Raw genomic sequence first — 14,675 nt, forward strand, 5'->3', positions numbered from 1 at the left:
TTGAAAAAATGTCACACATGTGTTAGTGATTTAGGAAGTTACAATATGAGGCTATATTGTTAGCATGACATTAGCTCTAAACTGCTGGATAATACAAGTTTGGTCATTGGGGCCAAGTTGAACCAAGAGACCACTTTTTTTTGGAAAGTCCTTTTTTTGAAAACTATTTATTTTAGATCCAAAGTGATTATTCCCAAGGATGCACCACATTCTGAAATATATGTACATGTTTTAGTTGGAGACATTACTGTCATTCCCTCACTTTAAAGATGCCGCAAGTAAAAAGTGGCTAAACTCACCCCAATCTCCCCTACAGTGTTTAAAAGTCTTGACTGGTGTCCTGGGGATTATATTATGTAAAGCGTGAGGCGGTATTAAAAGTTAAGACGTTGAGATTAGCTGAGCACAGTGTAGCATTTGGAAAGGGTTGACGTCTGGCTGCATAATTGTCTGGATCAGGGTCTCACAGGGTACTTATTGATGTCAGGTTCAAGCTCAACGTACAGATGTAACACTTTAGCAAATTGAGTTTGAATTAAATGACAAAAAAGATAAAAACATGTCAATTTGGGACTTGCATTTATGGAGGATTCACATGGACACGTTCTTTGTTTCCCTATCCACCAAATGAAAAGCAAATTTGATCAAAAGATATAAAAAAACTAACCACGAGAAACAATACTGTACTGTGAAAAAATACCAAAGCAGGAGAAAAGGGAGGATAAGCAAATAACTCAGCAGTCAATCCAGATAAAGACTTTCCAATCAACCTTTTGTTCCTATATCCAGTGGGTGTGTTTTTTTACCCAATTCTGATCCTGCGTGTGTTTTAAGAAGGCTTTGCCACGTGTCTACAAACTGTGTAATCATGTCACCAGTGGAGCGACCCAGACATGACCCCTAAAGCTACCAACAGCACCAAAATACACCACCATAAGCTTTCATAACAGACGAGGGAGAGAGAGTGAGTGAGTGAGAGAGAGAGAGAGAGAGAGAAAGAGGGAGCGTGAGAGTTTCTGATCAGGCTTTTGCATCAGTCGGTCCACACTGAACACATGTTTGACCTGTCCCTCGAACCAGTTTCTAAAAGAAAAGTTGAGGTGATTCCAATGTAAATAAGATAACATATTATGAATTCGGAGAACAAAGCAGACTGTAATTTAAGCCTAAATAGTAAATTGTGTCAAGTACATTAAGCCCCTTGGACAAAGATAAAGCAACTTCATAAGAGTCAAATAAAAGTAAGAAACCAAAGATGCATTGTGCTTACGTGGGAAAGATTAAGAAACTGCACAGGCTCCCATTTACCAATTTTTATTCTGTCTGTTATTGTCTGCTGGCCGAAGCACCACAGATAATGCGATTAAAGGTTTATTGGGGACAAAAGCCTCTTATGTTGATGCTGTTGTTGTCCAAAAAACAGTGACAATGTTCCCTCCTACAAAAACCACCATCTCTCAACACAGACAAATGAACTAACGCAGCCCAGTGAAAGAGAAAACTGAGTAGTTCTCTTTCTATCAGTAATGATGAGGACGTTGGCGATGGCGCAGCACACACCACCCCTGCTATTGATGCTTCTTCTATGTACTCTATCCGTCAGCTCATCATTCCAGCCAGCCCTGGTGTTAGAAATGGCCAAGATTCTCCTGGAAAACTACTGCTTCCCTGAGAACCTAGTTGGGATGCAGGAAGCCATCCAACAAGCCATCAACAGCGGAGAAATCCTGCAGATTTCAGACAGGAAGACCCTGGCCTCTGTGCTCACATCCGGGGCACAAGGGGCGCTGAATGATCCGCGGTTGACTGTGTCATACGAGCCCAATTTCGTTTCGGTGATGCCACCAACGCTGCCGTCGCTCCCCATAGAGCAGCTGATCTGGCTGGTGAGAAACTCTGTCAAGCTGGATATCCTGGAAAACAACGTTGGATATTTGCGGATGGATCGGGTCATTGGGGAGAAGACAGCGGCAAAGCTTGGCTCGCTGCTGAGGGACAACATCTGGGACAAAGTTGCTCACACGTCCTCACTAATCTTGGACCTGAGGTATAGCACAGCTGGAGAACTGTCTGGAGTTCCCTTTATAATCTCCTATTTCTCAGACCCTGAGCCCCTCATTCATATTGACACTGTGTATGACAGGCCCTCAAATACAACTAGGGAGCTGTGGACCATGCCGTCAATAATGGGGGAAAGGTATGGAAAGAAGAAAGACGTGATTATTTTGACCAGTAAGCGTACCATGGGGGCTGCTGAGGCAGTGGCATATACATTAAAAAACCTAAAAAGGGCCATCACAGTTGGGGAAAGGTCTGCTGGTGGGTCCGTAAAAGTTCAAAAGATTAGGATCCCTCAGTCGGAGTTCTACATAACAGTTCCTGTGGCAAGATCAGTTAGTCCAATCACAGGCAATAGCTGGGAAGTGAGTGGCGTTTCCCCAACAGTCAATGTCAACGCCAAGGACGCTGTCGCAAAAGCCAAGTCCCTTCTGGCTGTAAGGAGTTCCATTCCAAAAGTTGTGCTGAGTATAACCGACATAATCAGGAGATTCTATGCTTTCACTGACAGAGTTCCAGCTCTTCTTCAACATCTGCAATCTATAGACTTATTCTCTGTCGTATCTGAGGAGGACCTAGCACTCAGACTCAACCAGGATCTCCAGACTGTGTTTGAAGATCCACGACTGATCATCAAATACATGCAAGACAATGCTGCCATAGTAGAGGAGGACCCTGAGCTTTACAACATTCCAGTTGATTTGGAGTCATTACAAGTACTGGTAGATACAACGATTAAAGTGGAAATTCTCCCACATAATACTGGCTATTTCCGCTTTGACAAATTTTTCAAGTGGTCCGCAGGGGCTAAACTAGAACAGCTCATGGCTAAAAAGGTATGGGAGCCCCTCAAAGACACTAATAACCTGATCATTGATCTACGCCACAACACTGGTGGATCGTCTACCTCTCTAGCCCTTTTATTGTCCTATCTGCAGGACGCTTCCCAGAAGCATCATTTCTTCACAATATATGACCAAATTCAGAACACAACAACAGAATATGACTCTCTGCCTCGAATTACAGGCCTGACCTACGGGTCCAAACGTGGGGTTTACGTGTTGACCAGCTACTACACAGCAAGCGCTGGCGAAGAGTTTGCTTACCTGATACAGTCCCTACATCGTGGCACAGTCATTGGGGAAATTACATCTGGTACCCTGATGCACTCAAAGACGTTCCAAATAGAGGGGACAGATATTACCATCACTGTCCCTTTCATAAACTTTTTAGACAACAATGGTGAATGCTGGCTTGGAGGTGGTGTGGTCCCCGATGCCATTGTGCTAGCCGAGGAAGCTGTGGAGCACGTTCATGAGATTGCAGATTTTCACCAAGGGCTCAAGTCTCTCGTAGAGGGAACTGGGGAACTGTTAGAAAAACACTACGCTATCCATGAAGTTGCACTAAAGGTCAGCAAGGTATTGTTGAGCAAATGGGATGAGGGATGGTACCGGTCAGCGGTTGACTTTGAATCTCTGGCATCTCAGTTGACGGCGGACCTCCAAGAGATTTCAGATGATCACCGCCTCCATATCTTCTACTGCGATGTCGAGCCAGAGTCGCATCATGACGTCCCAAAGATCCCTACTGCTGAAGAAGTGGGATACATAATTGACGCTTTGTTTAAAATTGAGCTTCTGCCAGGTAATGTTGGCTATCTAAGGTTTGACATGATGGCTGATGTAGAGGTGTTAAAAGCCATTGGGCCTCAGCTGATCAAATTGGTGTGGAGCAAGATAGTAAACACCGATGCCCTCATTATTGACATGAGGTACAACACTGGTGGATATTCAACAGCAATTCCCCTCTTGTGCACCTATTTCTTTGATGCTGAACCATTGCGGCATCTTTACACTGTCTTTGATCGCACCACAACCACCATGTCAGAGGTAATGACATTGCCTCAAATCAAAGGTCAAAGGTACGGGTTCTCCAAGGACGTCTACATCCTCACCAGTCACATGACAGGGTCAGCAGCCGAAGTGTTCACCCGCTCTATGAAAGACCTGAATAGGGCCACAATCATTGGAGAGCCAACGATCGGAGGGTCTCTATCAAGTGGAACCTATCAGATTGGGGACAGCGTCCTGTATGCTTCTATCCCTAACCAGGCTGTGTTCAGTGCAATCACTGGAAAAGTGTGGAGCCTTTCAGGGGTTGAGCCTCATGTAATAGCCCAGGCAAGTGACGCGCTTCCTGTGGCACAGAGACTCATAGAAGCAAGGCGGTTGAAGAGAGAGCCAGAAAAATAGTTTCTTGTGTTGTATTCTAACTTCCTTTAAAAACTGTTAGTTATTTTGTCTTGTGTTAAGCCACCACTTCAATGTCCAAGTTCAGCTTTTATGAGTGGCAAGTGTGGTCTGTGTGACATTTCAATTATCTTCCAGAATCACATACCAGCCAGTCTTCACTATGAAATATACTTTTGCATTTAAAGAGGACCCATTATGCGTTTGTGCTTTTTCGCTTTCCTTTATTGTGTTAGTTAGTTTTGTTTGTGCATGTAAAAGGTCTGCAAAGTTACAAAGCCCAAAGTTCATCCCCATAGAAACACTGTTCCTGAACTGCATGAAAAGTCCTGCCTTTTTTTTTTCCTGTGACATGGTGATGTCACCAAGTACCACATTTGCATTACCATAATTGCAATACTTGCCTAGCGGCTAGTTTGTCACGCCCTCAAACAAAGCTGGTAAGAGCGGAGCTGGAGCGGAGTCTGAAGAGTTTGGATCAGTTGACCAATTACAACAGAGTGGGCCAGCTGACCAATCAGAGCAAACTTGGCTTTTATGGAGGGGGGGGGGAACAGAGTGTTTCAGACAGAGGGTGAAAAGAGATGCTGCAACACAGACAGTATGAGAAAAAAAAAGTATTTTTTGAACATTAAAGCATGTAAATTTGTTCTAGTAGAAACCCAAAATACAAGTATGCACCTGAAAATAAGTATAATAGGCCCTCTGAGCTATTTAGGTGATGCCCTTATCCAGAAAGACTTGTACTGAGTGAGTATGGATTCAATGTATATCTCATTACAAGCGGGAATTTATTATCTGTGGATAGGATCAAATCTCCAATGTTACCTACCCTGGCATTAAAGACATTAAAGAGCATGTAATGGTAAACCGTTGACATTACATTTAAGTGAGCAGTGAATAAGTATTTTGAATAAAACAACTTCCAATTAGTAAGAATACATCACACATCAGTGTTTCTTGATGTAAATAACGTTGCACTCTTTTTATGTATTAACCTTTTACCTCCCCACCTGCATATTTTCATTCACCACCTGTAAATTTTCTCTTTTGTTTTAATATTTTCTGTTATTCCCTTTTGATTGCATTTTAAATGCCATGTATATTAGGTCAATATTCTGTTGGTTGATTTGATCATTATGTAAATGTATGTATGTTGATGTATGTCATTATGTTCGACGGTTTTTCATTTCTTTGATAATTTCTTGATTGTTTCCTTATTTTTTTAGCATTGTGTTTTTTCAGTATGCTTTAATGATGTTTCAGCAAAACTACCAGCAGAGGGAGTAAGTACCAAACAAACCTAAACTGAATCTTGCTGTTCACTTCTACACCACTGCTGAAGGGAGACAACCTCCACCAATTGAACAAATGCTATGAAATGTGAACCATTTATGAGACAATAAAGACATTCTGTGGATATTAGTGGCATTATTTTGGATTTAATTTACTTTCCAGTCATTAATAGGAACATTCCTCTTTGATCATGAAGAAATGAATGAGCCGCTTTAAGTGTTGTTTTGAATTAAATGGCAATCATGAGTTTTCACATGCTTTATTTCAACATTTTCTTGTGTTATCTTGAAAAATGGCACAAAAGTCACACATCAATGACTTCCACTTATTTATACCGACACCAAAGGGCTTAATAAGTGAACTCACCAACCTTAATCCCTTTCTCAATATTCGTCTGGTACAAAGCTTGCCTTATTCGACACAGGTAGCTTTAAATAGGCGTTCAGAATACCTTGTTTAAGACGATTATCTTTGGCAACACCTCCTTGTTACTACACCTACATGGTTGTTATTGCCTTACAGAGGCACTCAGGATAATGCGATTAGAGGTTTATTGTTGGACAAATCCTCTTATGTTTGTGTTAACAGAAACCTTGCAGCCAAAACAGTGCCATTTGACAAAGAGCCTCTTCGGAGAAGGAGGTTCGGTTCAACAACCTCCACTTCCCATCTACTCACTTTTTGTCTGACTAAATTGGCAAAAATGGCGAAGGCTATCTTCCTGGTGGCACCACTGCTAGTTTTGGGGAATGTTTTCTTTACCCATGGCTCGTTTTCCCCCACCCTCATCGTAGATATGGCAAAAATCGTCATGGACAATTACTGCTCACCGGAGAAGCTGCAGGGGATGAAGCAGGCTATTGAAGCAGCCAGCAGCAACACAGAGGTTCTGAACATCCCAGACGCCGAAACCTTGGCGAATGTCCTCAGTGCTGGAGTCCAGACCACAGTCAGTGACCCACGCTTGATCGTCTCCTATGAGCCAAACTACGTCCCTGTGGTTCCCCCACAGATGCCTGCCTTGCCCCCTGAGCAGCTCATTGCCGTCCTCCAGACCTCCATCAAGCTCGATATCCTGGAGGGCAACATTGGCTACCTGAGGATTGATCACATCATCGGGGAGGAGGTGGCTGACAAGATTGGCCCTTTGCTTCTAGACCTGGTCTGGAATAAAATCCTGCCAACCTCAGCTCTCATCTTTGACTTGCGCTACACTGGCAGCGGGGACATCTCAGGAGTTCCCTACATTGTGTCTTACTTCACCGAGGCCGAGCCTCAGATTCACATCGACAGCGTGTATGACCGTCCCTCAAACACCACCACCAAGTTGTTTTCCCTGCCCGCACTGATGGGGGAGAGATATGGCATTACCAAACCCCTCATTATCCTCACCAGCAAAAACACCAAGGGCATTGCTGAGGATGTCGCCTACTGCCTCCAGAACCTGAAGAGGGCCACCGTCGTGGGCGAGAAGACCGCCGGGGGCTCTGTGAAAGTTGATAAATTCAAAGTGGCTGACACCGACTTCTACATGACCGTGCCAACCGCAAAGTCCATCAACCCCATCACCGGCTCCACCTGGGAGGTTACAGGTGTGACCCCTCATGTGGAGGTCAACGCCGAGGACGCCCTCGCTACCGCCATCAAGATCGTCAACCTCCGTGCCCAAGTTCCGGCAATCATTGAGGGGTCAGCGACCCTGATTGCTGACAACTACGCCTTTGAAGATATTGGCGCTCATGTTGCAGAAAAGTTGAAAGGGCTCCTGGCAAACGGCGAGTATAGCAAGGTTGTCTCCAAAGAAAGTCTGGAGGTGAAGCTGTCTGCTGACCTGAAGACCTTGTCTGAGGACAAGAGCCTGAAGACTACCAGCAACATCCCAGCCCTGCCACCCATGGTGAGACCCTTGTACATACGATTATGGTTTTTGGTTTGTGAAAGTATATTTCATTGTCACTTGTTAATGTTCAAACACAGCTATTTTTGTTGGTTATTTTTAATGGAGTTCTTATTCTTTACTTTTGACGTTTTATTATTTATTTTTCGTGAGACATGCTTATATTTCAAATGTTGTCGTTTGTTCTTCTCCCACAGGATTATTCTCCAGAGATGTATATTGAGCTGATCAAAGTCTCCTTCCACTCTGATATATTTGAGAATAACATCGGTTACCTGCGCTTTGACATGTTCGGAGACTTCGAGGAAGTCAAGGCCATTGCCCAGATTATTATCGAGCACGTCTGGAACAAAGTTGTCAACACTGACGCTATGATCGTTGACCTCAGGTGGGTAATCCTGCTCACGGAGTGAGTCAGAGCTTCCATTCACAATGCAGTGTGTCCATCTGTTTACCTACTGATAATCTATAAATCATTTTAAAATATGGACCACCAACAGATCTAGAGGATTAAATCATTTGAAGACAACTTATTACTCAAAAACATCTTTATCAGTGCCTGCATTAATGAACAGTTCACAAAAGACCATTCAATTTCTATATTTGTTCTGCAACTGCTTTTGCAGGAACAACCTTGGCGGCCCAACAACAGCCATCGCAGGCTTCTGCTCTTACTTCTTTGATGCCGACAAGCAGATTGTATTGGACAAGCTGTACGACAGACCATCCGGGACCACCACAGAGCTCCTGACCCTGCCTGAACTCACTGGTAATTAAAAAATAAATAGAAATCAAGTCATTATATTTTACTCATTGTGTATAGCGTGCCATAGATACCTGTTAGTTAGCAACAGAGTTAGCGTCTAGCCAGTAGATATTTCCACGGGAGTTGGTGTAGACCAAAAACAGAGCTAAAAGGATTGTTATATTGGATTTAAATTCGTCAGGTGGCCAGAAACATGACTCCAAATGAATGCTAACTTGGCTTTGTATCTGCTGGATGTGTAAAATTAGTATTTGCTAATTTGCGAAGTTTGGCGTATCATTTTAAAAGATGATCAGGGTTGTGTTTTAACCCCGTCGAACTAAATGGCGTATGAATGACATGGTGCACACAAGTCATTTTGCATGCAATAAGAACACCTTTCTTCCTTTTGGCATGTCATTTGTGTGCCATGTAGTTTGTACTGACTGCAATGTAAACACATCCGCGTAAATATGCTACGGTCAGAGCTAGTGACGTAGGATAAAAAATGAGAACGACTGATTATAGCGGATGGATAGGGAGCTGGACGGGTCGAATAAACACAGGACTTTCAACCAGGAGACTCCCAACGTGTTGTTGAGTTAATTTGAAGTTACGTTAGTGACGTGTTTTTTTTAGTGACGTTTCTGACGTTTTTTCTGTATTTCTGTTACGTTGTTTCAATACATATTTTTACTTAATTTACAGACTTATTTTAAGCCCAACCATGATATTTTCCTAAACTTAACAAGGTGGTTTTGTTGTCTAAACCTAACTGCAGCCATTACTGTAGTTTTGTTGCATGGTGTAAAAATGATACGCAAAAGAGGCATACAAATGACACGTGAAAAGGCTAAAATCCGTCCTCATTTTTATGCCTTCCCATGAGATCAGGTTATGTGTCTACAGTGTGATCCCACTGCCCCTAAATGGCCAAAAATCTTTAACTTGCAGGTTCAAGAATACAAGAGCATAGAAGCATCTGTGATTTTTACGATGAACTGTCCAATTGGCCCAAAAAGCTATGAAGCTGTCTGGATATAATCCCTCACTCTTGTTCGATTAAGTCTTTAATGTCTTCCTATTAAGTCACTATTCAAGGCAGCTTTGGTTAGCAAGAAAGCTTTATTCTCCAATGTTAATCATTTTTCTGCATCCTTTTGAAAGGAGGTGTGATTTCTACAAATTGCTCTTTCAGTCACTTTCATAATCATACCATTATGTTCACCCATGACTCCTTGCCACTTCCTTCCTTCAATTGAACATTGACCTCTGTCACTATCCACCCATCACTTCTCTACCTCGTCTACCTTCCAGTTTAACCTTGTTCTGCCTCCATCTTATCCCCGTCCTTAGGCGCAAGGTACGGCTCCAAGAAGAGCCTAATCATCCTGACCAGCGGAGCGACTGCCGGCGCCGCAGAAGAGTTTGTTTACATCATGAAGAAGCTCGGCCGCGCCATGATCGTCGGAGAGACCACCGCCGGGGGCTCCCACCCACCCAAGACCTTCAGTGTCGGCGAGACCGACATCTTCCTCAGCATCCCCACCGTCCACTCTGACACTGCCGCCGGGCCAGCCTGGGAGAGAGCTGGCATCGCACCTCACATACCCGTCGCAGCTGACGCCGCCCTGGAGACTGCCAAGGGCATCTTCAACAAGCACATTGCAGGCCAGAAGTAAACCACATCCTGAACAAAGCCAGGGGGGTTTCAGCAGTCACTTTTGCTTTGGCAGCCAAATAGTTTCAAGATTTAGAATTTAAACTCGTTTAAGAAGTGAAGAATGTAGAGTACAAAGTGTAATCTGTTATTGATTAGCTTAAAACTTAAGCCTTTTTAGCCTGTTTGTAATGTAGAGCAAAGGTTCAATGGAAGGATTTACTTCCAGTTCTAATTTCTGTTGTACGTTACTCCGGCTGCTGAGGGTTTGGAGAATGAACGGTGCTGAGAAGTTGATTCTTTTGTGAAGTGGGTATGAATAATTCTGTGTCAAAGATCAGTTGTAACGTCAAAAGAACTTAAAAAAAATGTCATGTTTGAGAAGTCACGCGCAAAAGAAAGGAAACAAATTAAGTAAATACACACTACATTTGCTATTCATGTATTATGTTGAAAACCATCATGCCATGAAGTCATTGTGTATGAGAAATACTATATGTCCATTATGCCACGTGGGCCTACATGGGTTTTATCAATTCCAGTGGTGAGACACAATAAAAAAGACGACTGAAATACAAAAGTGTGTGTTGGTCATGTTTTACATCAACAGAGGAAGCATTGAAATATCTGTTTTTACAAATACAAAAGTCCTTTTTTAATTTATTGTGTAAAGTAAAGTGCAGGTCCCATTTTAATTTGATATAGAAATAAATTAGTTTGTCATAACATACAACTGTCGGTTACACCATTAACCAAATTCATTAACCAACAGCCTGGAAGAGAGAACAAACATTTACCTGCTAAACTGTAGTTTTAGCTCACCAACAAACATCTGTGCCACAATAGACTGGGTCTGGGTACCCAAAGCAATCATCCAACAGACAAGCAACAAAGATTTGATCAAGATTGGAAGTGAACTGTATCCCAAGCATAATCTGCTTCAGGGGGTGTTCTCGTGTCAGTGACTGTACAAATGTGAAGATTACAGTGTGTTTAAGGGCAATTATATCCAGGACGGCAGGAACATGTTAGTCTGTGGTGGGTGACAGTTTTGGTGGTTTCAGTGGTTTAGGTCCTGAGTTATGGGACCATGTTGATCAGAACAAAACTCAGTCTTGGATTCATTTTGATCACATGTTTTAAAAACTAGCCATGTGGCCCTTGTATAAAATGAAATAAATAAAAAGAAACTAAAAAAAAAACATACATAAGGACACATTTTTATTGCTGTGCATACTGCACGCCAAAAAGAAACCAACTTTTGTATCAAACAAGGTGTCTTACAGAATGTATTTTAATCTGAACGTATCAAGTCTTTCAGTAACATCTTATTAAAACAATGTAAATGTAGAAGTAAAGATAGTCCTCCACTCATCTTATTTAGAAAATATATATAATCAACTCTAAGGCTACGTTCCAAATCACATACTTTTTCTTTTTACTTTAGTACGTACTGCAGCTACCCTTATAAAGTATGTATTGTAGCATGCAGTATGCATACCACCGTGACATACTACTTTGCCATAACATTGTGCCTTAAACTTTGACCCTCTTGCTCATTTATCCGCTGCGCAGAGGATTGTGGGTCAGAATAACCAGAAAAGCATGCTGGCTCGCATACTACAAAACGCATTTGACGTACTATGTGTGGAACATGCTAAATCTTTTTTTGGCATACTAAATAGTAAAGCAGTATGGCTACTGGAACGCACAATCAGTGTCTATCAAGTTATTTAACAAATGGCTGAAGCTTCCCATTTGTATTGTTAATAGTAATAGATTTAAGCTTAGTTGTGCACAAACTATTATTTCTGTGGTGCAATTCAGAACATGCAAGCACTATATGTTCCCTTCAATGTTGGGAATTTTCAATTTTATAGGCTGTAATTACAACTTCTGTGGGCTCCACTTCTACTGACCGTCAGACGTCTGTTATACATAGCAACGGCCTGCTATAAAGAAATAACAGACCGTAGAACGCTGTAATTGACCAATCATAATCGAGTATTCAACAAAGCTGTGTAATAAATGGATTTATAGACCTGAAGTAAGCTAACATGTTAGCTTCTCCAACAGGCTTACATCACCCCGCACTTTACCCAAACAGGTTAGGCATGTTTTCTGTTTTGCTAATTAAGCATCCTTTTTCTTCCACAAACACACTACAAGCTCAGCTCATTTTTGTTACTTGACAAACAACATTCGTTTTAAGAAAAAAGAGGCTAACGGAAACCTCAATTCTGGGGGACCCTCTCTTTCCATTGGCTGGCAGACCTGGTTCCCCAGATGTGAGGTCTGCATCTGGACCCTAGTTTGCCAACCAAGTGATGGATTGTAAAGAGGTGGTAGTGTTATGTAATATTTACGGATAGCTGCAGCTTGGAAAAAAATACAGTCCTGAAAAATCTTGACAGTCTCCAGCTTGGAGTGCTGACTTACATTTTCCCCAGTAGGCTAGTATTAGTGGAATTTCCGACTGTCCAGAAATCCCCGAAAAGTACCAAAAGAACAATAAATTTAGTTTATGATGGGTACTGTATGATTTTTGAGTGACGAAACTTTCTTGTGCAACCATGCCCTGTTTGAATTCAAAGGCACAGCTCTAATTTCATCTCATTTCCTGCTCTCCCTCACTCTTTTCCATCACCAACAATTTTCCAGCTTTTATCACATCAGGAGATATTCGCTATTTTTTCCTTCACCACAAGTTTTCTTCAAAGTAAATATTTTGACACATTGAACAAAATATAGATTTAATTTGATTACTTTGTGACCGACAGAAGAAGAATAAATCAGCTGATGATTGTGTTTGGTAGAACTTCAATTTCCAAATTGTTTCATAGCAGCAGTAAACAGTTCAGAATTGGATATTTTTCCTATGTACTGTATCTTGGTAACGTTTTCACAGGGAACACCAATTTGTTTTCCCATTTATCCTCTCACGCTGGCTTGCTTTTTCACAAAACCCACCATTATTTCTGCTGATCCCTCTCAATGTAATGTGTACTTGATGTTAGTGGACCTACAGTAATCTGCTGCACTGATTTACAGGAACTGGAGGTCATTCATGAGTCATAAGGATGTTTATGAGAAGAGTGTGTGAGCTCTCTGTGGGATAAATACAGAGGATTGTTATGCAAAGCAGACTTTTGTCCAGAATAACTCTAACCAGAATAGATGAAGAAGTAAAATCCTCTCAGCACAGGGATGGTTGGCTGGTGTGTGTGTACGTGTGCTCGTAGGGCTAGTTATGGTGGCTTTGAAGCTAATCCCCAGACTCCTGCTCTCGCCAGACTCTCATCCACTTACCTAACGCTCACCTGGCGCTCACCTAAACCTCACATAATACTATGGTGTGTGTGTGAGTCATTTAATACCTTCTACTGTAAACTACAACTGCGAACCTGGTCACCCCATGGCCTGACAGACCACATAACAGCACCCAGTGGGAGCGGAGCCAATGGAAGGTGTTACAAGATGAGGCAGGTTTCCAAGGCTTAGCATGGCGGGAAGGTGTGTGTGAGGGCGTGGGTGTGTGTTTGACGGGTTAAAAGGTCTGAGGGTTAATATGAGCCATCCTGTTATGTTGACAACAGCAGCTTGAAACACTCAGTAACACTTTATTTACAGGTCCGCAAATTTCATGGTAATGAGGGGATAATTAGCAAGTAACCTATTTGAAATTTCTTTGGAATTACTGCAAGAAATGTCAAATAGGTTACTTAGTAATTATCACCTAATTACCATGAAATTTGTGGACCTGTCAAATTAAGCGTTACCAAAAAGTCACTTTCAATTGTGTCAGAATTTGCAACACTTCAAGTGAAATTAAAGTGAGTAGTGAAAATCGTTTTCGTTTTGTGTTGTTTCCCCTTCAACGTTTTTCAATTCCTTCAATCCTTCTAAGTCTGATTTCAAGATGAAATACAGGATGTCATAACAGGTCAACGAGGCCTTTCTTTGTCTAAGTTTGCAAGTTAGCCACTACCCCGTATAGTGTTAGAAATACAGCGGCCACCTCCGTCTAGGTCTACATTTCAAGACTGAATATATTGTACCAGTTTGTCATGGCCTATCCCACCACACATCCAAATGCTGCCTTTTTGCCCAGATTTGCAGGTGTAGCCTACTATTCGTAAGCAGCTAGCTCTCCCTAAGTTTAAACTTAGCCTAGTTGTAACATCGGTGTTTACTTCGCATTACTAAATTAAAACTGGTGGCGCCACACAAACTACATTTTATGTGGAGATAAGTTGTTACTACATTTTTACACCAACTAACCGACTAATTTTTCCGTAGCTAATTGAACTAGCAAGCAACAGACAAAACTAGCGTTAGCTTGCGAGTAGGCTATATGTCCTGTTTAGATTAAAGCGTAAAAGAGGAGATATGAAATATGGTCGAAATATCAGACCTCATACATGATCAAAATGCTGTTTTATAAAGATGTAACCTGGGTAGATTACATTGAATTTAATAAATATAACACAGTATACCTCAAATTGTAAAACGTTATGCTGATGACATTAGACTTTATGAACAGATAAGATCGGTCAGGTTGGCACTTGCATATTTCCCACTGCATGACTACTACTAATTTTGAAACACATACAGTATTTCTCCGTGCATGCATATAGCCTAATCTATATATAAAAATATCTAAATTTACAAAGGCTTGACATTTAAGCTTATATCATTTGGCCTCCTAAAATTGTTATTTAAGTTCATAGAGTGCTACAGGAATACAGGAGTCCTAAAACCCAGAAA

General features: G+C 41.8%; 1 protein-coding gene across 2 annotated transcripts; it reads left to right on the plus strand.

Annotated features, from left to right (window-relative positions):
• The first annotated feature begins 1,325 nt into the window (after positions 1–1,325).
• On the plus strand, positions 1,326–10,076 carry rbp3 (retinol binding protein 3). 2 transcript variants are annotated; one of them, XM_037754093.1, is made up of 5 exons: positions 1,326–4,280; positions 7,255–7,503; positions 7,701–7,891; positions 8,130–8,272; positions 9,605–10,076. In XM_037754093.1, exons 1-5 carry the CDS (start codon positions 1,527–1,529, stop codon positions 9,928–9,930), a joined length of 3,663 nt encoding a protein of 1,220 aa, XP_037610021.1. In that variant the 5' UTR covers positions 1,326–1,526; the 3' UTR covers positions 9,931–10,076. The 2 variants fall into 2 exon arrangements, with proteins under 2 accessions (XP_037610021.1, XP_037610020.1); XM_037754092.1 differs by lacking the exon at positions 1,326–4,280 and having other exon boundaries at positions 6,186–7,503.
• The last annotated feature ends 4,599 nt before the right edge of the window (positions 10,077–14,675 follow it).

The sequence above is a fragment of the Sebastes umbrosus genome, chromosome 20 (assembly GCF_015220745.1).
Source record: "Sebastes umbrosus isolate fSebUmb1 chromosome 20, fSebUmb1.pri, whole genome shotgun sequence".
Taxonomy (NCBI): Eukaryota; Metazoa; Chordata; class Actinopteri; order Perciformes; family Sebastidae; genus Sebastes; species Sebastes umbrosus.

What these genes read in the sequence shown, in the direction of transcription:
- rbp3 (XM_037754093.1), top strand. Translation starts at nt 1,527, where the DNA reads ATGATGAGGACGTTGGCGATGGCGCAGCACACACCACCCCTGCTATTG. An exon ending in TGGCACAGAGACTCATAGAA is followed by an intron (nt 4,281 to 7,254) that starts GCAAGGCGGTTG and finishes ACCGCCATCAAG; the next exon opens with ATCGTCAACCTCCGTGCCCA. An exon ending in GCTATGATCGTTGACCTCAG is followed by an intron (nt 7,892 to 8,129) that starts GTGGGTAATCCT and finishes CTGCTTTTGCAG; the next exon opens with GAACAACCTTGGCGGCCCAA.